General features: G+C 35.5%; 1 protein-coding gene across 2 annotated transcripts in view; it reads left to right on the top strand.

Annotated features, from left to right (window-relative positions):
* Window positions 1-19,287, top strand: part of LOC122741344 (liver carboxylesterase 1-like) — a 44,273-nt gene extending 24,986 nt beyond the window's left edge. For both annotated transcript variants that reach the window (XM_043984721.1, XM_043984720.1), the window contains exons 10-14: window positions 571-651; window positions 1,894-2,041; window positions 7,369-7,500; window positions 10,057-10,129; window positions 18,949-19,287. In XM_043984721.1, the coding sequence (XP_043840656.1) occupies window positions 571-651; window positions 1,894-2,041; window positions 7,369-7,500; window positions 10,057-10,129; window positions 18,949-19,180 (666 nt within the window). In that variant the 3' untranslated portion in view covers window positions 19,181-19,287. The remainder of the gene's footprint in view (window positions 1-570; window positions 652-1,893; window positions 2,042-7,368; window positions 7,501-10,056; window positions 10,130-18,948) is intronic.
* The last annotated feature ends 5,497 nt before the right edge of the window (window positions 19,288-24,784 follow it).

A 24,784-nucleotide genomic window follows, 5' to 3' on the forward strand; every position in this document is an offset into this window, starting at 1 on the left:
AAGTGTGAATGAATGATTCAGTGTATTACCTGTCCCAATGAGACTTGCATTCTAATAAGGGCACACCTGTGACCTAAAAGAATGAACTTTTGCTTGTGGAACTTTAGTATCAACAAAAGACAAATGGAAGAAATATACTCTATTGTTATTGTTAGAAATGGAAGTAAATAAACAAGCATTTATTAAACTCCTGCTATATGCTAGAAGCCATGCTAAGTGTTTCACAAATATTATCTCATTCAATCCTCACAACTTCATCTCAAATACTTTCAGGTTCTTCATAGATAAGTACTAAGAGACAGGAAGCTAGCTGGGCACTGATCCTCTCTGGGCTTAAGATATCGTATCTCCTATTTCCATGATTAAAAAAAGTTTCTTATATTACTATTTTTGATTTTTCCTGGTACATGTTGTAAGCTAAATAAATTCGCTGAACTAACCCAACTCATCAGAGAGTTTGGTTCCACAGCCTAAATTGAAAGTTTTTCTTCCTTGTTTCTCGCAGACTGCTTTAATTTATTTATTTATATGCTCATACTTCTTTATGTGAAATTTATTTCTTTTGTGCAGCTTATGAAGTATCCTCCATTTGAAGACAGAATGGATCAAGAGAAGGCAATGCTTCTGGTTTGGAAGTCCTATCCACTTCTTGTAAGAGATCTTGAATCAAAGGCAATCAGGACAGGAAGGGAACTTAAATCATAGATTGTCAGAGATAGAAATAATCTTTAGAACATAGAACATTAGTCCTCAAAGGACCTTAAAATTTATCTAGTTCGACATCTTTATTTTACAAATAAGGGAAAACCAGGGTCCAGAGCAAAGAAATGATTTCCCTAAGGTCGCACAATGATTTTGATTTTTTTTTTGTGGGCCAATGAGGCTTAAGTGACTTACCCAGGGTCACACAGATAGTAAGTGTCAAGTGGCTGAGACTTTGTTTGAACTCAGGTCCTCCTGAAGCCAGGGCCAGTGCTTTATCCATTGAACCACCTAACTGCCCCCTACACAATGTTTTGTTTTTTTTTTGGGGTGAGGCATTTGGGGTTAAGTGACTTGCCCAGGGTCACACAGCTAGTAAATGTCAAGTGTCTGAGGCTGGATTTGAACTCAGGTCCTCCTGACTCCAGGGCCGGTGCTCTATCCACTGAACCACCCAGCTGCCCCTACACAATGATTTTGTGACCGAGCCAGGACCTGAGACCAAATCTTCTAACCCCCAGGTCAGTGTAGTTTTCACTTCATAATGGTTTCTCCCATTCAGATTAAAAAAAGGACTCAGAAGAAAGTGCTTTAACTTATTTTCCCTATGGTAACATAAAAGCCTGTGAGAAAATTCATGTAATGGTTTAATGAGGTGCTCTTAATTCACTCCTTCCCTAAGTTGAAAGTACTCTCTCCTACTGCAGTAGCACCATGACATGTTGTTCATATCTCTCTATTTTATACTTAGTTTATAAAATCTTTGCTTACAGTTATGTTTGTTACTGTCATCTCTCTACTAACTCTAAGCCTTGAAGAGAGGTGAATTGTCTTATTCATCTCCATATCTTTCAAAGTACCTGACACAGGAGCCCAGCACATACTAAATGCTTGATAGGCATGTTCTACCTAATATCAACAATTCGGTTCACAAAACAGGATATTAAGAAGAACAACATTGTAGGGGACATTATTTTTAACAGGAATATGATAAATGAGTTATTAGCTAATTGGGATTATTATTATAGGGTTTCATGGTTTTAGGGTGAGTTATATGCATTAACAATGTCATTGTAAAGAAAAGATGAGTTGTGGCAACGTTATGTGGAGTATATAGTTAGTCAATAGAAAAAAAAATAAATGAATACCTATCCAAATACTTTTCAGTTCTTACTTAATTGATCTTTTCAGAAAATCCCCCAAAATCTTATTCCTTTGATAACTAAGGAGTATCTTGGAGTTACCAATGATCCTGTGAAAAAGAAATATCTATTTATGGACATGATGGGAGACTTCTTCATTGGGATCTCAGCTGTGATGGTGGCTCGATTTCATATGGGTGAGTTATGAGGAAAATCAGGGAATAGGGTAATGACAAAACCAACCCTATCTCTCCCATGTTTTAGCCAAGGATGCTTGATCTAAAGCTACTTGGAATAGGCATTGCCTAGATGTTGAGTACACTTTTTTCTATGTAAGGAAAAAGGTGCTGGACTTGGATTTGGAAGATCTATGTTAAAATTCTCATTGGAACATAGAACAGTGAGGAAATTCTTCTTTTACCATTTTTTTCTTTTCTGGCTCATCATTTCACACCATACACCCCAACTATGGGTCTACACCAAGTCCCTGTCCTGTGTCACTAGGTGATTATATTAGTTTCTATGAAATTAATTATTGTCCTTGGAAGATGACTCCCAGATTTCTGTTCAGCCCTGTCTTTTGACAAAATTCTAGTCACCATCTGCCTATTGGGCATTTCAAAGTATATGTTACAGAGATTTCTCAAATTATATTTGTCTAAAATGAAACACATACTATTTTCTTCTCCACCTACTTTTCCCCCACTTCCAGTGGTTCCTTTTCTAACCTTCCCTATCCTGTCAAAAGATCATTGTTACTCTAGTCACCCAGGTTTAGAACCTCAGTGTCACCCTTGAACTTTTAGTTTCATTCACTCCTTTTGGGTAATCTGCTAACAAATACTATCTCTTCTATCTTCACATCTCTGACATCTGCTCTCTTCTCTCTACTCACCCAGCTAATTCATATCTTTATCACCAGTTGCCTGATTATTGTAGTGATCTTCTAATTGATCTTCCTACCCCAAATCCCCCTGCCACCACTGCATTTTATACTCCATACGCTAGCAAAGTAATTTTTCTTAAGTACATGTATAACCATATCACTCCCATACTCAGTATGGTCAAGTGGTTCCCTGTTGCCTGTAGGAAAGAATATGAATTCCTTTTTGTCATTTAAAACCTTTCAAAAACTAGACCTAATATATGTTCCCAGCCTTATTGTATACATCCTTCCCCTTCCTGCATTTTATAGAGAAGATAAACAGTCCTTTTTGCTATTCTTCATATCCAGAACTTCTCTCCCATCTCTTTTACTTTGCACCAATCCTACTCCATGCCTGAAATGAACTCACTCTTTGTTTCCACTTTTTAGAACCCCTTGTTTCCATAAAGGCTCAGCTCAAGCACCATTGTCTACCCAGAGTCTTTCCTGATCCTCCAGATACTAGTGTCCTTCCTCTCAAAACTACTTCAGATGATGGTGGAGGAAAGGCAGTAAGCTCTCAGAACTCATGACAGGATCACTCCAAAAAACTTACAAATAATGCCATTGGACAATTCCTGGAGCAGCAGAACCCACAAAAGAAATAGCTGAGATCATTTTCCAGCCAAAGATGGCTTAGGTCAGCAAGAGGGGGCTGCTGTGCTGGGGCAGGAGTGGAGCCCAACCCAACAGTCACACTGACACAGATCTAGTCCCAGACAGGCTGAGCCAGGGAAAGAGACTCCTGGAGCCTCTGAATCATCTGCAGTACAAGTGTGGTCTACAACTAAGCTCACAGTCTGGTGAGAGGACTGAGCAATTGACAGTGGGGAGATTACAGGGGTCTCTGCTGGTGCTGAGGTGGAACTTGGGTGTTTCACCCCTGCTGGGAACCAGGAAGTAAGCTTGAGTGGTGGTGGCCCATGTGGGGAAGGGGCATAGACTCATTGTAGCTAACAACCACAGCACACGATGTTTTGCTGCCTGGTTAATTAGCAAGTTGGCCTAGGGTTATCTACAGACCAGGGAACAGGCCAGGCAAGTGAAGAACCTGCTCCTCCTAAAATCATACCACCTAGGATCCCCTGAAGCTTGGGACAGTGCAGCCTGGAAACATTGCCCCACTTTAAGAAGGAGTTAAAAGTCAAGTAAAATATAGGCAAGATGAGCAGAGAAAATTGAGGACCATAGAAAGTTTCTTTAGTGACAAGGAAGATCAAGGTGCACCCTCAGAAGAGATTAGTAACATCAGTGGTCCTACATCCAAAGCTTCTAAGAAACATGAATTGTTCTCAGGCCATAGAGGCACTCAAGAAGGACTTTGAAGATGAAGTAAGAGAGGTAGAGGAAAAAATAGAAAGAGAAATGAGAGTGATGCAGGAGGATCATAAAAAAAAAAAATCAACAGCTTGAAAAGCCAAATTGGCCTAATGTAAAAAGGGGTAGAAAAGCTCTCTGAAGAAAAACATTGCTTAAAAATTAGGGTTGAACAAATAGAAGCTAATGACTTTATGAGACATCAGGACACAATAAAACAAATCCAAATGAATAAAAAAATTGAGTGCAATGTGCAACATCTCCTTGGAAAACCAGCTGCCCTGTAAAATAGATGCAGGAGAGATGATTTGAAAATTATTGGAATACCTGAAAACAATAATCAAGGAAAGAGTTGAGACATCATCTTCCAGGAAATTGTCAGGGAAAATTGCCCTGATATTCTTGAAGCAGAAGGTAAAATAGAAATTGAAAGAATCCACAGATCACCTCCTGAAAGTGATCCCAAAAGGAAAACTCCCAGGAATATTAAAGCCAAAGTCCAAAGATCCCAGGACAAGGAAAAAATGTTGCAAGCTGCTGATGAGATAAACAAGTCAACTATTGTGGAGCCACAGTCAAGATAGCACAAGATGTAGCAGCTTCTACATTAAAGGATCAGAGGGCATGGAATATGATATTACAGAGTCCAAAGGAATTGTGATTACAATCAAGAATCACCTATCTGGCAACACTGTGTATAATCTTTCAGGGGAAAAATGGGATTTCAATGAAAAAGAGGACTTTCAGGTATTCATGATTAAAAGACCTGAACTGAATAGAAAATTTGACTTTCAAATACAAGACCCTAGAGAAGCATAAAAAGGTAAACAGGAAAAAGACATTAAAAGGGATGTTAAAAGGTCAAACTGTTTATATTCCTACATGGGAAAATGACAGTATCAGGGCAGATGATAGAAATAAATTTAGACATAGGGCAGAGATGGGAATTGATTATGAAGGGATGATATCTGTAAAGTATCTTTTATTGTGTGGGTGGTTGGAGTTGGGTGACATGCCTGGGGTTGTGCAGTGGGTGAGTGTCTTGTGTGTGAGGCGGGATTTGGACTCGGGTCCTCCTGGGTCCAGGATGAGTCTTTTGTCTACTGTGTCACTTAACTACCTCATGATGACATCTTTAGGGTAAAATTGAGGTGTGAAAGGAATTCGCTGGGGGAGAGGGAATGGGAGAGGTAGAATGGGGTTAAATTCCACATGAAAGAAACAGGAAAGGGATTATGGAGTTGGGGGAGAAATGGGGGAAGAGCCAGGCAGTAAAAAACCTTACACTCATCAGTATAGTCTCAAAGACCTTAGTCTCATCAGGGTTGGCTTAAGGATGGATAAACATACATACACAAATGGGTAGAGTAATCAAAGATGTGCAGTGAATGAGCTTCACACTCATCAGAATTGCTTCAAAGACCTTAATCTCATCAGAGTTGGCTCAAAGAGGGAATAACAAACACACTTAATTGGGTGGTATAATCTATCTAACCCTTCAGGAAAATAGGAGGGAAAGGGGATAAGGAAGGAGGGGTAAAAGAAGGGAGGGCAGATTGGGGGACATTGCAGTCAGAAGTAAATCCCTTTTGAGGAGGGATAGGATGAAAGAAGATAGATAATAGAGTAAATATCATGGGGAAGGGAATAGGATCCAGGGAAACAGTTAACTATAGTAACTGAAAAAGAGAAAAGGGAAAAAAAAATTGTACAAAAAATATTTATAGCAACTCTGTGGTAGCTAACAATTGGAAATTAAAGGAATATCCATCAATTGGAGAATGGCTGAATAAGCTGTGGCATATGATTATAATGGAATATTATTGTGCTATAAGAAATGACAAGCAGGGGGCAGCTAGGTGGCGCAGTGGATAAAGCACTGGTCCTTGATTCAGGAAGACCTGAGTTCAAATCTGGCCTCAGACACTTGACACTTACTAGCTGTGTGACCCTGGGCAAGTCACTTAACCCCTATTGCCCTGCCCTCCCCCCCCAAAAAAAAATAAAAATCAGGACTCTTAGAAGTGACAAGCAGGATGATTTCAGAAAAAACTGGAAAGACTCATATGAACTGATATATAATTGAATGAGCAGAACCAAGAGAACATTGTGCACAGTGACACAGTGTTCTATGAGCAATTGTGAATGACTTAGCTACTCTTAGCAATACAGTGATCTAAGACAATCCCAACAGACTAATGATGAAGGAAACTATCCACCTCATAGAAAGAACTGCTATTAATTGAACACAGACTGAAGCATGCTATTTTGTGCTTTTTCTTTTTTTTTTGCCTTGAGTCTTTTTATGTAAAATGACTATTATGGTAATCTTTTACATAATTGTACATGTATAACCTATACTGATTGCTTGCAAGCTTGGGGAGGGAAGAGGGAAGGAATGAGAGAGGTATATAATTTGGAACTCAAAATTTTAAATAAACAAATAAATGAACAAATATAAAAAACTCTACCTCATGTTTTATATATATCAAGCATAAAATTTTGAATAATATTTATATGTTATCTCCCTCAATAGAATGAAAGCTCCTTGAAGACAAGGATTATTTAATTTTTTTTCTTTGTATCCCTAGTGTATTGCACAGTGCCTGCCACTTATCAGGTACTCAGTAGTGCTTATTGATTAAAATGATTGCTGGAGGTAAGAGGGATTGAGGCACTGTTCTGCCTAGATTGGGGGCATTATTCTGCTGGGCACATCATGATGACACCCAGAGCCTGGAATCTGGAATAAGTTGTTTTGCTCTAATAATCTTGATGACTATTAGTTGGGAATGCCATAGAGTCCTAAGTCAGATGAGACACTGCACAATATAACCTCTAAGTTTTTAGCCAACTTTAAAATTCTTTGATCAGGGAATTGGAGAACACATTTCTTACTGAATCACCATGGGATGGGCATCAATATTAAAGTGCCTTTATTCAGTATGGGCCATCACCCTGCATGCCTCCATTGGCATCTTCAGGTGTATTGTGTCCTTAGGACCTAGGGTCTTAGGGTCCTAGTATCATAGATCAAGAAACAGAAGGGAGCTACTTAGCCTAAGCTTTTATTTCAGATAAGATAACTAAGGTCCAAGAAGGTGAAGTGGTTTGCTCATATAGGCCATACAGGTAGTAAGTATCAAAAGTGGGAGTTAATTTCAAATAAGGTAGCACATACATTTTCCACTGTCCCTTCTGAACTCTCCCCACCATGTAAATATATCCAAGTTAGGGGCCTTGGAATACTGAATTTTCCATAATTTACTTTTTTTTTTTTAGCTTCAGGTGCACCCACCTACATGTATGAATTTCAACATCGGTCAAGTTTTTGGGGAAACATGAAACCAGAAACTGTGAGGGCAGACCATGGGGATGACATTTTCCCTGTCTTGGGAGCTCCATTTTTAAAAGGTGATGGATCTATACTGGCTAGAAAAACCTCATGAAAAAATTTGAAATAGCCTCTGTTGTCTAACTTAATTCTTACAGTAGCCCTGTGAGATAGACTGAATCAAAAGAGATAAAAGTTATGAAGATCTTTTGGTCAAATAAAAGGGCTGAATAAATGTTAGGGCTACTTATTATTTAGCCTTTATTATCCATAACTTATTGGTAAGAAAACAAGGACCAGAGACGGGAAATGATTTGGCTCTGGTTACTGGTAGACATGGAGCCAGAGCAAAGGTCTTTTGTCTCTCAGTCCCAGGTTAACTTGACCTGGCAATCCGTCCTAAACCTGATGTGTAATCACTAAACAAACATCTCTTCTTGCTTAATTTAACCTTGAGGATACATTAACAAAAGAAAACTTTTGAGAAGAGAGATAGAGGCTATTTCTGCTCTACTCCTCCCTGATCAACCACACCTGAAACATCTTCTTCAGTTAGGGCACCACATTTCAGTAATGACACTAATGAGCTAGAGAATATACAGAGGAAAGTGAAAAAGATGGTGCAGGGCTTTTAGAGGCAGGCTCTCTTACCCTCTTAGGTCAAGCTCAATTTTGAGGCAAAATGAGGCCCTTATATTGCAGTGAACTATTAACAATATGTGATTCACTTGGACCTACCATAGCAAGGTCATATAACAAGTATACAGTAATATTTAGTTTCTATATATATAACCCTCTTGTCTCAATAGGACAGATCATGATTATTCTCAGGTCTTCAGATATCCATAGAGTCAGAGGTTCTGGACTCCATATTGGTGGGTCTGTTCTATGTCTTTAGGTGATTGCAAAGCTGCATTAAGGGAGACCGGGGCTGATAAGATCTTAGCAAAAGATTTGTTGCATTTTGGAGAAAATTAATCTTTATTGTAGGAAAAAAACGGGGAGAACCTTAGTCCTGTCAGTGGGTCCTTATTATCATACCACATGAAGAATGATAGAGAGAAGAAGGGATATTCAGACTTTAGGGAAGATTTTGGTGGGACTTAATGGCTATCCTCAAATATTTGAAAGACCGTTATGTGGAAGAAGTATTAGATTTATTCTCTTTCTTTTTTTTTCCTTTTTTTCTTTTCGTTTCTTTTTTTTTTAAGTGAGGAAATTGGGGTTAAGTGACTTGCCTAGGGTTACACAGCTAGTAATTAAGTGTCTGAGGCTGGATTTGAACTCAAGTCCACCTGAATCCAGGGCTGGTACTCTATCCACTGCACCACCTAGCTGCCCCAGACTTATTTCCTTTCAACAGAACTAATAGTAATGAATGGAAGTTGCAGTGAAGTGGATTTTGGCTCCAATCTAAGGAAACATTTCCTAACAGTAAGAATTGTCCCAAAGTGTTCTTGTTTTGCCTCTGGATGTAGTGGGCTCCCCATCAATTGTGGTCCTATATCAGAGGGTGAATGATAAATTTTTGTGTATATTATTGAGAGGATTCCTTTTTTACGATGAGTTGGACTAGTTGTCCTCAGAGATGTTCTGATTCTGAATGCATTTCCATTGGTCTAATTCTGTGAGTGTCCAAAAAAGTTTAGATCCAAGGGCTTAATCTGCACTGCTCACCTGTTCTGTTTTGGAGGATGGTTGGGGAGAGAAGTGGATAGATGTTGATGTCATACAAGTTTACACAATTCTAGGTGAAAATACCCAATGACACTTTTGAGTTTCATTATATTGCCATGTGACTGGAATTCCTTCCATCTTAGAGCTTTGGCCTCTATAATTTCCTCCAGGTTTTGATTCACATTTTCTCATCATCATTGAATATTTGAATTTCAGCATAAAGCATCATTGAACATCTGCCAATTAAGTATTCCATACTCTTAGAGAAAAACCTGAGTCCTGGCTTCCTTTACCTTTGCCTTTCAAGGGCCAGTACTAGCAATGACTTTGACAGTAATACTGTGTCTTCTCAGGTTTTAGATGCAAAGCTAAAAATAGTATAATTACACCAGTGGATTTTCAATTGTGGTCTCAGGGTTCAAATCCTATCTCTGCTCCTTATTACTTGTATGACATTGAACAGGTCCTTTAGCTTCTCTGGTATTCAGTTCCCTTTTCTATAAAATTGAAGGAGTTAGACTAGATGGAGTTCCTTTGAGCTTTAAAAACTAATGTTTTTACCTTTATGATCCTTCTCAAAATCTCTCTACTACTAGTCTATTGCTGATACCTGAGAGTTTACATTAGAAATTCATTTCTTTAAGTTATTATCTTTTGTTAATATATAAATGTCTTAAAGAATGATAGTATATGCAATGTAACTAACTCTTATAATTATTAGTTCTGAAAGTTAATTCTTGGGAAGAGTTAAAACAAAAGCCTGGTAGATTTATAGACAACTTTGGGGCATTGTCTTGGTATGGTACATTAGGATAGGACACCACATAAGGTAGAAGATCAAGGATAGCCAGGAGGATAAGAGGAAATGTAAGTGAAAGGAAAGTGGGCTATGAATTAAAAACAAATTTTGTTCCTTACTATATTCATACCATACTAATATCTATGGTATTCATCTTTAGAGGGTGCTTCTGAAGAAGAAAAGCAACTGAGCAGGACAATGATGAAATACTGGGCCAACTTTGCTCGGAATGGGTAAGATTTTTTAAAAAGGAAGGGGAGAAGGGCAGCTCGATGGCACAGTGGATAAAGGACTAGCACTGGATTCAGTAGGAACTGAATTCAAATCTGGCCTTAAACACTTGACACTTACTAGCTATGTGATCCTGGGCAAGTCATTTAACCCTCATTGCCCAGCCAGAAAACAAAAACAAAAACAAAAAAAGGAAGGAAAGAACTTAATATTTAAGTACTAGGGCATTTGCTTTAGCATTTTGGTGGGTGTCCTCCTTTGTTTTCTTTTTTAAGATGATAGATTTAGAGATGAAAAGCAGGATATAATCCATCTAGTTCAACCTCTTCATTGTTCTTTTTTCTTCTTAATTTGATTTATTTGAATCAGCAAATATTCGTTCTCCCTTTCATTGAAAGCAAAAACTTTGTAAGAGATGTGTATGGTCAAGCAAAACAAATTTAGTTATTGGCTATTTCATCCATCTATCTGTCCATCTATCTATCTATTTATCTATCTATCATCTATCTTTTATCTATTGACAGAGATGTATAAGTTATATACAAGTTATATATGTGTATTTGTAAACACATAATGTATGTGTATATATATACACATACATATATGTATATATGTGTATATATACATATATATACATACATATATATATATAATGTCTGTACATTTATAGTTATATTTGCACTCAGAATCCACAGACATAATAGGAATTAAGGAGCATGTTCATCATAAGTCCTCTGGAATTGAAGCTGATCAAAGTTCTTCAATCTTTCAATGTTGTTTGTCTTTCCATTATTGTTGTTATTGTACAAGTTGTTCCCTGGGTCTGCTCACCTTCTTTAACTGTTCATACAAGAAAGCTCAGTTTTTTCCTCCCCCCACCCCAGGTTTCTTTAAAAATGTTCCTTTTGTTTCTTCAATGATTATGGCTTTCAATCATTTTCAAATACCATAATTTGTTTCCCCAATTAATGGCCACCCCTCAGTTTACTGTCCTTTGCTACAGCCAACAGAACTGCTATAAATCTTTTTGTAAACATGGATCTTTTCCCTCTTTCTTTGACTATATAGTGGGTAAAAGGTGTACATAGTTTAATAACTTCTTGTGTATAATTCTAAATTGCACTCTGGAATGGCTAAACCAATTCACAGCTCTACCAATAGTGCATTAATATATTTGCTTTTCCATATCCCTTCCAACAGTCATCATTTTTTTCTTTTGACAATTTTGACATTTGTATGTGGTGAAGCCTCAGAGTTATTTTAATTTGAATTTCTCTAAATATTCATGATTTGGAGCATTTTTCATCTGATAATTGATAGCTTGGAATTCTGCCTCTGAAAATTTCCTGTTCACAACATTTGACCATTTATCAAGTGGGAAATGGCTTTAATTTTTATAATATTGAATCAGTTTCCTATATATTTCTGAAATGAAACCTTTATAAGAAAAAATTTCTTCAAAGAGCCTTCTGAGCTAATTACTTGTTTATTTTCTAATTTCAGCTACATTGGTTTTGTTTGTGTAAAAATTAAAAAAAAATTTTGTAATCAAAATTGTCCATTTAACCTCCTATGAACCTCTGTATTCCTCATTTGGTCATGAACTTTTCCTCTATGTATAGATCTTCCTTTTTATTTGTTTAGGATGCCATTCTTAATGTTTAAGGAATATATCAATTTGGAGCTTTCTTTGACCTAAAGTGAAATCATGTTTCATAACTAATTTCTGTCAGATTCCTTTCCAAATATCCCAAAAATTGTTGTTGAAGAATGAGTTCTTTGCCCAATAGCTGGGACCTCTGGGTTTAGCAAACACTAGGCTACTGTGCTTTCTTGCACTGTTTGTTGTATAATTTATTGAAACGAGGTGGCATAGTGAATAGAGTGCCAGGCTTAGAGTCAGGAAGACTCATCTTCCTGAATTCAAATCTGGTCTCAGATGCTAACCATCTTTGTGATGCAAGGCAAATCACTTAACCCTGTTTGTCTCGGATTTCTCATCTATAAAATGAGCTGAAAAAGGAAATGGCAAACCAGTCCAGCATCTTTGCAAAATAACCCCCTCAAATGGTGTCATGAAGAATCCTACATGACTGAAAATGACTGAATTATAACAACAAAATATTGTGTAGTTAATATGTTCCACTGATCAGGCTCTCTATTTCATAGTACTAAATTATTTTGATGATAACTGCTTTGTAGTAGTTTTTGAAATCTCATATTGCTAGGTTTCCTTCCTTCCAGTAATTTCACTATTTTCCCTGAGATTCTTTACTGCTTCTTCATCCAGGTGAATTTTGTTATAATTTTTTTCTAGATCTCTAAGTTAATCCTTTAGTAGTTTGATTGGTAAGGCAATTTTGGTAGTATTTTCATTGTATTGCCTTTACCTACCTCCCCACCCTATTACTATTTCTACATTTAGTTGTGTATTTATTTGTATAAAGAGCATTTTGTAGTTATATTCATTTAGTTCTTGAGTATCTTGGCAGTTATATTCCCAAGCATTTTATAAATTCTATAGTTATTTTAAATGCAATTTCTCTATTTCCACTAAATTTTGTTGTCAATACATAGAACTGCTAATGACTTCTGTGGGTTTATTTTGTCTTCTGCAAACTTGCTGAAATTATTATTTCAATTAATTTCTTGTTGACTCTAGTATTCTCGAAGTAAATATTATCTGCAAAGAACAATGGTTTTCTTTTCTCTTTGCCTATTCTTATTCCTTCAATTTCTTTTTCTTGACATTGCTATAGCTGATATTTCTGTCACTACATCAAATAATAATGGTGATAATGGGCATCTTTGTATTACCACTGATCTTATTGGAAAGGTTATTAATTTATTGCTATTATAGATAATGCTATTTGATTTAGATATATAGATATTTTGGCTTTAGATAGATATTACCTATTTGAAAAAATATCCTTGTATTTTTATGCTTTCTAATGTTTTTAACAGAAATGGGGCCATATCTTATAAAAGCTTTTTAAATATCTACTGACACAATCATATGATTTTATTTTTTTCTGTTATAAATGTAGTCATTTTTGAAAGAAACTTTCCTGCTCTTGTACCAGTCCTTCATTCTGGGTATAAATCTAACTTGGTAATTGTATATAATCTTTGTGATATGTTGCTTTAGTGCCCTTGGTAGCATTTTATTTTAAAATTTGCATCAATATTCATTAAAGATATTGGCTTATAGCTTTATTTCTTTGCTTTTATCTTATTTTAGATACAAACATCCTATTTATATCCAAGAAGAAATTTACTAGGTTCTTTTCCTATTTTTAAAAATAGTTTTGATGACACTAGAATTAATTATTATTTAAATATTTGATAAAATTCACTTGTAAATCTATTTGCTCCTGGAATTGTTTTGCTTTAGGAACTCATTTGTGGCTTTTTAAATTTTTTTTTTAAATTGAGGTATTTGGACCTTATTCTTTTCATCAGCATATTTTATATTTTTATATCTTTTTCCATTTAATTTAGATTGTCAGTTTTGTTGGCATATAATTTGGTGAAATATTTTCTAGTAATTTAATTTATTTCCTCGTTGGTTATAAATTCATTTTTTATTTTTGATACTGATAAATTTAGTTTTTGTCTTTCCTTTTGTTAATCAAATTAGCTAATGGTTAAGCTATTTTCTTTCTTTTTTTAAAGTTAGCTTTTAGTTTTATTTATTAATTAAATTAGGTGTTTGCTTTTGATTTTTGTTAATCTCTTCCTTGTTTTTAGAATTTCTAATTTGTGGTTAAATCAGAGTTTTTCATTTTTGTTTTTTAGCTTTTTATATATGTATATGTATATGTGTATACATATATATATATGTCCAATTTGTTGATGTTTTCTTTCCTTTATTTGTTAAAGTGTTTAGTGATATTAATTTCTCTCTAAGGCCTACTTTTCATGCCAAAAATTCTGATGTTTTCTTATTGTTGTCCTCATCTATTTATTCCAATAATTTTGTTTTCCAACTCATCTTTTAGAATTGTTAGTCTCCACCTAATTTTGATCATTTATTGAATATAATTTTAAATTGATTACAGTCTTCAAAAGATGTGTTTAATGTTTTTCATTTATTTGTGATGTCTTTATGTCCAATATATGTTTGAATTTTACAAAGTTGCCATACACAACTGAGAAATATACTCCTTTCTATTCCCATTAAATCATCTCTAAAGGTCTGTCATATGTAAGTTTTTTCTAAAATTCAATTCAAGTCCTTAACTTATTATTTTTTGAGGGCAGTTAGTCTTGTCTAGGTATGAAAGGGGTTTATCTAATTCTGCTACTATTATTATTATTATTAATTATTATTATTACTTTGCTATCTATACCTGTAATTCATTTAACTTTTTATTGGAATTAGTCATATGCTATGGCATTCATTATCTTTGGTACCTTTCAGCACAACATAATTTACCTCTCCAACTATTTTGATTAAAATTCATTTTGTTACCTTGTCTGAGATCATACTTGCTACCTCTGCCTTTTTTAAAAATTTCAGCTAAAGCGTAATAGATTTTGTTCCAACCACTTATTCTTTTTTTTTTTTTTTTTTTTTTTTGCGGGGCAATTGGGGTTAAGTGACTTGCCCAGGGTCACACAGCTAGTAAGTGTTAAGTGTCTGAGGCCGGATTTGAACTCAGGTACTCCTGAATCCAGGGCCGGTGCTTTAACCACTGCACCATCTAGCTGCCCCCTCAACCACTTATTCTTAACTCTGAATGTATATTCTTTCAGGCATGATTTTATAAGCAACCATATTCTTTGAATTTGCTTTCTAATCCTCTTCCATTTTTATTAGAAGATAAATATTCCATCCAACCCTCTCTGCTATCTTATCCCATTCACAATTATGGTTATGATAATTAATTTTGAATTTATTATTAATATGCTTTCTTATTATTTTGATTTTCTTTGTTTCATACCCTGTCAATATGAAGAGGGTGGCAAAGAACAGGAGTGTGGTCAGCATCTGCTTCTGTTCCCCTGCTGCTCTTTCTTTTCCTCCTCTCAGAGGCTAAGCACAGCATCTTATCTATTTTTCTTTCTCTTTAAATACCACTTCAAGATTCTCTTCTGATGATAAAGTTTGTTTTGTTTATGACTAATTCTTTCCTAACCTACCCTCCCATTTTTTCCATTTCCCCCTTTCCCTCTTACTTCCATTTGAGCAAAATGTATTTCTACAATTAGCTGTATGTTTTTTCCCTCCTATGACTGGTCTAGATGATGGTGAGCTTCAAGTGTCATCCACCTTCACCACCCCTTTCTTCTTATTTGTATAGTTTTCTACTTGTGCAACATAATTATTGCAATAATTTTATTTACCTTTCTTCTCCCTCCCTATCCTATTCTTTTTCCCTCCCTTTCCTTTCCTCTTTTAAGATAATCAAAACATTTAACAAAACACCCCAAGGGCCTCTCTCTATCATCCCTAATGATGATAAGATTCTGAGAGTGCACAAGCCTCATCTTCCCATATTAGAATGTAAACAGTTTACCCTTGTTTTATTCCTTTTTGTTCTCTTGACTCTTGTATTTGTATTTCAGTTCTGGTCTTTTCATCAAGAATATTTGGACATTCTCTGTTTAATTAAAGACCTATTTTATCCTATGGGTTTATACTCAGTTTTTCTGGGTAAGTTTTTCTTGATTGTAAGCCTATATATTTTACATCCTGGAATATTGTGTTCCAAGATCTTTGCCTCTTTATCTTAGTACCTACTACACTTTGTGTGATCCTACCTCTGGTTTCCTAGTACTTACTTTCTGGTTGATTACAGTATTTTTTCTTTGATCTGGAAGCTCTGGATTTTTACTTTATTGTTCTTGGGAGTTTTGGCATTTCTTTCAAAAGGTAACTGGTAGATTTTATTCTCCCATTGTCCTCTGTTTCTAAGGAATCTGGGAATTTCTCTTTCATAATTTCTTTTTTTTTGTTTTTTTGTTTGTTTGTTTGTTTGTTTGTTTTGTTTTTTTCGGTAAGGCAATTGGGGTTAAGTGACTTGCCCAGGGTCACACAGCTAATAAGTGTTAAGTGTCTGAGGCCGGATTTGAACTCAGGTACTCCTGAATCCAGGGCCGGTGCTTTATCCACTGTGCCACCTAGTTGCCCCCATAATTTCTTGAAATGTTATGTCTAAGCTCTCTTTAAGTTTTGTCATGTCTTTCAGGTAGTTCAGCTATTCTTAAATCATCTCTCCTGTTTTCCAAGTTTTCCAATCTGTATTCTAAGTCAGCTGTTTTTGCTAAGGAGATGTCTTATATTTTTTTCTGTTTTTGTAGACTTTTAACATTAAAAAGGATTGTTGTTTGTTCAGGTCCTATTTGATTTATACTAGTTTTCAGGGAATCTGTTGCTTGGATAACGTTTTCTACCCATTGTACAAGCTATAAATTTTCTTTCTAATGCTTCCATAGATTTCTTTTCTTTTTTCTCTCTACAACTCTCATTTCATCTATGAAATCATTTTAACTTAAAAACATATACTTTACTTTAACATTCAAAAATTCTGAGTTGCAAGTTCTCTCCTTCACTTTAGCCTCTCTCCCACCTACTGAGAAGACAAGCAATAAAACTCATGCAAAACAAATTTCCATATTAGCCTTACTGCAAGATAAACTTGAAAAAGTATGCTATATGAAAAGAATGCTATAAATATTTTTGTAAATATAATTCTTTTTCCTTTATTTGATGCTTTGGGGATATGGACCTAGTAGTGCTATTGCTGGATTAAAGGGTATGCAAAGTTTTTTTAGCCCTTTGGGCATAGTTCCAAATTGTTCTCTGGAACATTTTGACTTTTAAAAATACCTCATTTTTTTCTTTTTTTGGCTATCTTTTGAAGCCATTATCTTCTTCTATTTTTGTGTTTTGAGGGGTTATGTCACCATATTAACTCTTTATGGTGGGATTCTTTGCTCATTATTCTATCTACTATTTGACTTTGTACTTTATGTTGTGCCCAGAATTTCCATACTTCTAGAGGGAATGGTGAGGCAATTTCTGTATCCCATTGTTGCTTTCTCAGATTATTGAGTATTGTGATATTCCAGTATCTCAGAAATAGCTCAGACTAAGAAACTACAAGATTTTAGTATTCCCCAAATGGTATATTCCAGGGAAATTCTGACCATCCTTCCCTTCCTAGTCTGAACTCTGCAAGTTCCTGATCTGGGTTTGAGTTTGAGCAACGTACCTTTGGAGAGAGATGGTAGAATAGTAGAAAGAAACATTATCAAGTTCTTCCTTACCACTTCTCCACAAAGATCTAGAAAACATACAAAATGAAATTCTTCCTTGGAAATACAAAGAAAAGCATGAATCACTTTTCTAGCTCAAGTCTTCATACAAGACAAATAGAAAGGTTTGGAGACTCTGGAAACTGTGTATAGCCAGGAACACATTGCATGAAATCTGCCAGGTCAGGACTGAATAAAAGTCTGACTGCAGTAGGCCAAGAGGAGATCCCCTACTTACCTGGGGGGACTTGACCTGATGGCAATATTTCTTTCTATCATTTCACCATCTTGTTTGGTCTTCCCCCACCCCATTTTTTGAATGAGGCCCCTGAGGCTTATAGAGGTTAAGGAACTATCCAGGATCAAATAGAGACTAAGTGACCAGGGCCTTGGACTCTAAAGCCATTCCTCTTTCTACTGTGCCATGTTGCTTTCATCATTTCCTCCTACTGATCTGTTTCTCCTCTTCTTTTGCTTCTCTTCTGTCTCTTGTTTTTTCTTTTCCTTTTGTTTTCTCTGCTTCTGATGTTGGTTTTCCTTCTTCAGATTTTCTTTATCTTCTTTTAATATCTGTTGCTGATGTTTCTTCTCTTGCTGTTTCTTTTTCTATTATTGCTATTTTATACTTCACCTTCTGCTTCTTGTGTTTTAACATTTGTTTCTTCTACTTCCCTTTTTTCTCTTCTTGCTGTTCTTCCTTCTGTTTCTCTTCCTTTTTAATCATTCCTCTTCTTTCTCTCTATCTTGTCTTTTTATTTCTCTTCCTTTTTCTCTTTTATTCCTCCTCTTCCTCCTTTACTTTCTCCTCTTTTCACTCATCCTCTCCCTTTTCTTTATCTTCCTGTTCCTCTCTTGAGTTGCTACTGAAGAAAAGAAATAGCTTAGAAAAAAAATAATGATTTACCAGTCTAATTTTGCTTGGCCAAGATAAAAGCTATAACTTCTACTTCTACATAAATGGGGATTCAAATGTTTGAATTTGGCTTCAATTTAATTCTTTTCAGAAGTAAATTTTATTTTCTTTTACATTGCCTGGATTTTTCTCATTTATTTCCCTATCTACCTCCCAGAGACCTTCCCTTAAAACAACAACAAAAAGAAATAAAAAAGAAGTAAAAAGAATCAACAAAACTGATCAACCTATCAATGAAAAAAATCTAACTACATGTGTAATATTCCACGTACAAGTACAATAATCTCTGGCAAAGGATCAGGGGGAGGTATCTCTTCATAACTCTTCTTTGGGGCCAACTTGTTCTTTATAATTCCACAACATTCAGTTTCTTTTTAAAAATTGTTTTTGCCTTTACATTGTTGCAGTAATTTTGTGTTTTTCTTTCCTGCTTCTGATTACTACACTTTGCAATAGTTCATGCAAATCTTTGCATATTTCTCTGTTTTCATCATATTCTTTTCTTATAGCACAACAATATGCCATTGCAGTTAGGTATCATGAATTGCTTAGCCTTTTCCCAATTGCTAGGCATTTAATTAATTTACAGTTCTTTGCTACCATTGCTATAAATATAAAAGTTAATTCCAACAATTTCATTTTTAGTGATCCTAATGGAGAAGGTTTGCTGAAGTGGCCAGCTTATGACCAGGATAAACAGCACTTAGAATTTGATATAAATCTTGCTATTGGAAAGAAACTGAAGGACAAGAGGCTGGAGTTTTGGTTAAAGACCCAAAGACAAGAGATGGTATCTTCTGCTGTCTTTCACAGCTCTTTTCACTCCCTGGCTGCCATTTCTCTATTGCTGACTTTGATATCTTCTATCATTTCCTAGGAAAAATGTGTTTCTCTGAATTTAAAAATTCCCTGGCTTTCCCCTCATAATTGTCAAAATTCCTTTTAGTTGGAATATTCCCTTAACAACCCCCTCCCACACCTCACCCACAGTCTTGTTCCTGAACATTATCCTCTAATTTGTCTCTTCTTATTTTAAGTGACTAATTTATAAGAGATTTGTTATTTTGTTCAGAGAAATAAAAATTTAAAATGTATGGATATTTTTCTCATTTCAAAAAATCTCTCTCCTGCCTTCCCTATCTAGCAAGTAATCCCTGCAAGGAACTTTTTTCCAAGGAGAATCTTTTTATTGACATAGTACACTTTTGATTGTCTTTGAACATTTACTTACAAAATTAAATAATTAGTTGTTTGTTTATTTTATTTTTGTGAAAATACTTTTTCAACAATCTTGGGGTGAAATTTCTAATAATGTTATATATCCCTGCCTATTTTCTATAATTTAATAATATGAAAAAAACCTGAAATATATATGTGTATATATGTCTATGTGTAGGTATATGTGTGTGTTTGTATATATGCATATATTTATATATGTAATGGTGTAGTATTATTTATTTAGTTCAAGTTCCAACTTAAAGGATGTTGTCCTATTCCACCAAGAATCTCTTGAGGACAGGGTCTGCAAAACAGGTAGCTCAACTTCCATTCTTGGTGTACCCTTCACCTGAAGCTTTGATGGAGGAGAAGAAGAAGCTGATACTGGGGCCAGCAATTTCTCAAAATAGCCAAAGATCAATCCATGTATAGAGAGGGATTCTCATTTAAAGAAGTTTGGCTACAACAAAAAATGAGCCCATGTGACTTTAGCCAAACAGCTGGCCTGAATCAATGTGGACTGCTTTTAAATTTAGGGAGCTTAAAATATGTTATTAATAAAAAATAAAAATAATAAAAGCCGTAGCTCAGGGCTTTCAAATCATAATCAAAATACGGTCAGTAGGACGAAGTTAAATCACCCTGACCTCATTTTTATCTTGGTTATTGTTAATGCTCTGCATTTCTATCTATCTATTAACTTCCATAATTCCCCATTTCCAAGAAAAAATACACGCGGTACAAAACATTAATGATCAATCTTGGGTTTTATGTAAAGCAAAATCAAGATAAAGAAACCACTTACAGAAACAGTAAGAAGAAGAAATCACTTTTTAAAAAGAAATAAAATAAAAAGCTATTAGCAAACATTCAAAGGGAGAGTGAAATTGAAGAAAGATAAAAACTCACTATAATTCTTCAAGAGCTAATCAACGGATGAGCTCATTTTAAGTTCTTTGAGACTTGTCTCTGAGGACAGCTTTACATATGAAGTGCTCGGTCCTAAATATATATACTGGAAGAGTTCTGCAGGAGTCTGATGGCTATTCATTCTGCTATTCCCATGTAGATGCTTCCCCACCATAACTGCCTTCTGGTATGTCTTTCAAGTTTCAGAGGCAACTCAAAATTCACAATATACAATACTCTTCCTTCCAGGATGGGGATAAAATAACACTTCAACTTTTACACACAACCCCTCCCCTAATTTCCTCAAAACACGGTCTAAAAATCACAACCACACATGCCTTCAGAGTAAGCTGACAACCTCTTTTTATCCTGTTTTTTTTTTCTTTTTCATTTTCCATTGGAAATTGAAATGGAGAAAGTCAGTCCCACAAAGGTCAAACTTTTCTCTCACAATTGACTCCACTGGGGGAAAAATTGTACCCATAATATACTTTTAAATTGAATTGCCATTATTAATATTTTTCCATCATTTTATTATGATGCAATCCAAAAAACAACAAATCAAGCCACAATTTTTAATATTTGTTGATTTCTAAAATGTAAGTGCTCACAGTAAAAATGTAACAATAGTTGACAGTTCAAGCTAGTTTAGGACACCCCTGAATAGAGAGCATAATAAGGGACATGCATGTCTTGAAATTTCATCCTAGTTATGGATATGATATTCTATAGATAGATGGTTCATTCAATTTTAAAAGGGATGCTTAGTTACATGTTGTAAATGTAATAGCCAGAACTGGGAAATGTAGTGCCAACTGGACCAGACTCCAGAGTAAAGTTGTATGTTTTCTATCACTATTACTCTATATGACCTATGATCCCACTAACTGCATGAACATGGAAAAAGAATTGCAAGAGAATCATGAAAGAGATGCAAGAGAATCACAAAAAAAAGAACTAATAGCTTGATTGAATTAAGTACAGAAGTGGAAAAAAGACATATGAAAATATACTAAAGAATATAATTCCTTAAAAATAGAATTGGCTAAATGGAAAGGTAGCAAAAAAGCTAATTGAACAAAATAACTTATTAAAAATTAGAATTGGTCAAATGGAAATTAATGACTCCATGAAACATCAGGAAACAATAAAAAAATAAAAAAAATAGGAGGGTGGAGCCAAAATGGTGGAGGAAAGGCAGAAACCTCTGGGAGCCCCCCACAAGATCACACCACACCGAAAACCTCCAAATAATGCCATAAAACAATTCCTGGAGCAGCAGAACCCACAAAAGGATGGGGTGAGATCACTTTCCAGCCAGACAGCTTAGGAGGTCAGCAGGAAAGGTCTGTTGTAACTGAATGGGAGTGGAACACAGCCTGCAGCCATGCCAACACAGATCCAGCCCCAGGCAAGCCATGCCAGAGAAAGAAACCTCCAGAACCTCTGAATCAGATACAGTGGCAGCTTCTTCTGGAATTCAGCTCACAGTCTGGTAAGAGGGTTGAGTGGTTGGCAGGGGGAGATTATATCAGGCTCTGCTGGTGCTGAGGTGGAAATTGGTTGTCTTGCCCATTCTGGGAACCATGAAGTAGTCTTGAGTGGCAGTAGCACATGTCGGGGAGGAACACAGACTCACCTGGACCTTGCAACCACAGTGAAACAGAATTTTGTTTCTTAGCCTTCGTGATGAAAAGACCTGAACTGAATAGAAAATTTGACTTTCAAATACAAGACCCTAGAGAAGCATAAAAAGGTAAACAGGAAAAAGAAATCATGAGGGATGTTAAAAGGTTAAACTGTTTACATTCCTACATGGGAAGATGATATATCTAACTCATAAGAACTTTTTCAGTATTAGGGAAGCTGAAAGGAATAACTTTAGACAGAGAGCACATGTGGGAATTGATTATGAAGGGTTGATATCTGTAAAGCATTTATTTTTTGTTTATCTTTTTTTTTTGGTGGGGCAGTCAGGGTTGGGTGGCATGCCTCATTAGGGAGTGTCTTATTTCTGAGGTCAGATTTGGGTTTAGGTCCTCCTACGTCCAGGGCAGGTGCTTTGTTCACTGTGTCACCTAGCTGCCCCATGATGACATCTTTAAACTAAAATTAAGAGGTGAGAGGATTGCACTGGGAGAAATAGAAAGGGAGAGGTGGAATGGAGTGGAGGGGAAGATCAGGGAGAAGCAAGGAAATGAATGAGTGGGAGAGGAAGAGGATAAGGGGGGAGGGATTAAGGAAGGAAGGGAAGATTAGGAGGGGGCAGTCGAAAACAAAACACTTTTGAGGAGGGATAGGGTAAAAGAAGATAGAAAAATATCGTGGGGAGTGAATAGGATGGAGGGAAACAGCAATAGTACCTGGAGAAAAATTAGAAGCTGAGGCAAGAGCAATGTAAGATGAGGATGATGGTGGTGGTGGTGGTGGTGGTGGTGGTAGTGGTGGTACTTACTTTGCCTGGCTATTGTGAAGAAAATTCTTTGTCAGGTATAAGGTACTATACAAATGTTAGCTATTGTTGTTGCAATAATCAACCTCATGGGTGTTTTGTAAGGAAATCTCTCTTTAATGTAATACATAAATGTAGTTTATTATGAAAAACAGATGAGCTGGATGCTATCAGAAAAACCTGAAAAGACTTACATGAGCTAATGCAAAGTGAAATGTATTGTATACAAAATAACAGCAATATTGTAACATGATCTGCTATGAATAACTTAGTTATTTTCAGCAATGGAATGATCCAAGACAACTCTGAAGGACTTATGAAAAATGCAATCCATCTACAGAGAAAGAACTGATGGTACCTGAATAGAAATGGAAGCATATTTTGTTGTTGTTGTTCTTTTTTCTAAAGTTTTTTTTTGTCTGCCATGTTTTGCATGACTACACATGTATAACATATTGAATTGTTTGAGTTCTTAAGGGGGAATAGGGAGGAATTATGAGAATTTGGAACACAAAGTTCTTTTTTGTTTGTTTTTTGTTTCTTTGTTTGTTTTTTTAGTGAGGCAATTAGGGTTAAGTGACTTGCTCAGGGTCACACAGCTAGTTAAGTATTAAGTGTCTGAGGCCGGATTTGAACTCAGGTTGTCCTGACTCCAGGGCTGGTGCTCTATCCACTGTGCCATCTAGCTGCCCCCAGGACAAAAAGTTTTAAAAATGGATCTTATACTTTGTTTTTATATGCTAGGAGTTGAAACATTCTAAATAAATAAACTGAAAAAAGAGAAAAAATAGAAGAAAAATGTTTTATTTCATTAAAAGCAACCTTTAAAAGTGGGAAATAATCTGTAAATATAAGTAATATAAAAACAAAAGACATCAGTGATCAAAAAATAAATAAACTATGTCCAAAGGGCTATAAAATTGTGCATGCCCTTTGATCCAGCAATACCACTGCTATCTAGACATCCCCAAAAAGAGAAAAAGACCTATTTGTACAAAAATATTTTAGCAGCTCTTTTTGTGGTGGTTAAGAACTGAAAATTGAAGGAATGCATATCAATTGGGGAATGACTAAATAAACTGTGATATATGATTGTGATGCAATATTATTGTGCTATAAGAAATGACAAACAGGATGATTGCAGAAAGGCCTGAAAAGTGTTATATGAACTGATATATAGTGAAGTCAGCAGAAACAGGAGAATGTTGTGCATAGTGATAGAAATATTATTTGATGAAGAACTGTGAATGACTTAACTATTCTCAGAAATACAATCATCCAAGATAATCTCAAAAACCTAATGATAAAGTATACAATACACCTCCAAAGAAAGAACTGATATTGATTGAACACAGACTGAAACATATTATTTTTCACTCTTTCATTTTTTCAAGTTTTCTTATACAAAATTACTAATGTGGCAATGTTTTACATAATTGCACACACATAACCTATATTTTATCGTTTACTGCTTCAGGGAAAGAGAGGGGAAGAAGAGAAGGAGGGATAGAATTTGGAACTCAAAACTTTAAATAAAAATGTTTATTATACTTTTTTTTTTTTTAGTGAGGTAATTGGGTTTGACTTGCCCAGGGTCACACAGCTAGTAAATGTTAAGTGTCTGAGGCCAGATTTGAACTCAGGTACTCCTGACTCCAGGGCTGGTACTCTATCTACTGTGCCACCTAGCTGCCCCTATTATATTTTTAAAAAGCCCAATTAGTTGCAGAGAAGAAGGTAGATTTCACAGAGAGAGACTGATAAAGGTGAAGAAAAAGTCTAATACACATAAGTAGTCCTTTGGAGTTTCCTTGAATTTGTTCAACCTCAATCTTTGAGGTATGATATAGACCATGGTGACTTGAGATAACAGAGAACAGTCAACTAAAGCTGGGGAAGGGT

Source organism: Dromiciops gliroides, chromosome 2 (assembly GCF_019393635.1).
Source record: "Dromiciops gliroides isolate mDroGli1 chromosome 2, mDroGli1.pri, whole genome shotgun sequence".
NCBI lineage: Eukaryota > Metazoa > Chordata > Mammalia > Microbiotheria > Microbiotheriidae > Dromiciops > Dromiciops gliroides.